This window comes from Lepidochelys kempii, chromosome 3, assembly GCF_965140265.1.
Source record: "Lepidochelys kempii isolate rLepKem1 chromosome 3, rLepKem1.hap2, whole genome shotgun sequence".
NCBI lineage: Eukaryota > Metazoa > Chordata > Testudines > Cheloniidae > Lepidochelys > Lepidochelys kempii.
The window spans coordinates 23,802,363-23,803,606 of record NC_133258.1 but is presented as its reverse complement, the minus strand read 5'-3'; the positions used below and the strand labels follow the sequence as shown (position 1 = coordinate 23,803,606).

Genomic DNA, 1,244 nt, shown 5'->3' with positions numbered 1-1,244 from the left:
CTTTTAATAATTATTCCCCACTGCAATGTTAAATGTAGATGTGCAGTCTTAATTGGTTAGTTACAAGAAGATAATCTTTTTTCCTTCTCACTGTTGCCTGTTAGTTTAAAGGTATTTTAGCTGAAGGTTGATAATTATCGGTGAGAAGAAAATAACACTTCAGGAGTTCATTTTCCATCTTAGCACTTGGGACCTCCTTTGAACTCCCCTCACCAAACCCTCTTTCCCACTTTGTCACTTCTCCCCACCCCGTCATAAAAGGGTCTCCCTGCATAGACTTCAGCCATTGCTTGTAAGCTAAGGGAATTGCTTCTCACAACTGCTCTTCCTGGATGGATAAATTGCATGAGACTTTGCCGAATATGGAAGATGGTTTGGGCGCTGATAATTCTGTCTTTCTGTCTTCCTGGGACTGGAAGAGCAATGCAGGAACCTATGAGCTGAACCAGATCTCATCCCCTCACAGTTTATCTCCATCTCCTTCCTTTGAATCGTACTCTTCTTCGCCTTGCCCAGCTGTGATTGAGATGCCCTATAACAGCAGCAGCGGTGGCAGCCTGATCGGATACAGCTTGATGGATTTTCCTTCTACATACTTACCAAATTCTGGACAGGCCAAGGCTCAGAAAGGCACCAAGGCCAGGATGTCAGCTCAGCGCAGAAGGAAAGCCAGTGAGAGAGAGAAGCTCAGGATGAGGACCCTGGCTGATGCTTTACACACCTTGCGCAATTACCTACCTCCTGTCTACAGCCAAAGAGGCCAGCCTCTCACCAAAATACAGACACTGAAATACACCATCAAGTACATCAGTGAACTCACAGACCTGCTGAACAATGTCAAACGGGCATAGACACCCTTCCCCCCACCGCCAGACAAACCTGCCACTGGAACTTTGAGATCCCTCCTCCTAAAGAATCTTTAAAAATTATTGAATGGAACTTTGAGCTAGTTCTTCCTTTAAAAAATCCTGAGTGTCTTGAGCAAATGAAGACAGAACAAAAGGAATAGAGGTGGAGGGGTAGCTGCTGTACATATCTCAGAATGCTCTAAGTCGAAGGGGATGTGTAGACTTGTACATTATTTGAGTTATGGGTTGTTGGGTTGGGTTTTTTTTAATGAGCTTCAAAAATATATTAAAATCAGTCTGATTCAACAATGAGCAAGGCAAATAGATTCTGATAAGATTCACTCACCACAGGTCTGACCAATCTTCTGTTTAATAAGGACTGATTATTTAACGAAA

At 43.2% G+C, this 1,244-nt stretch overlaps 1 protein-coding gene across 1 annotated transcript; it reads left to right on the top strand.

The window, feature by feature from the left end:
* Positions 1-332: 332 nt before the first annotated feature.
* MSGN1 (mesogenin 1) lies at positions 333-851 on the top strand. Its single transcript, XM_073335104.1, has one exon. The coding sequence runs from the start codon at positions 333-335 to the stop codon at positions 849-851; it is 519 nt and encodes a 172-aa protein (XP_073191205.1).
* The last annotated feature ends 393 nt before the right edge of the window (positions 852-1,244 follow it).

Coding starts and splice junctions, on each gene's coding strand:
- MSGN1 (XM_073335104.1), top strand. CDS start 333: ATGGATAAATTGCATGAGACTTTGCCGAATATGGAAGATGGTTTGGGC.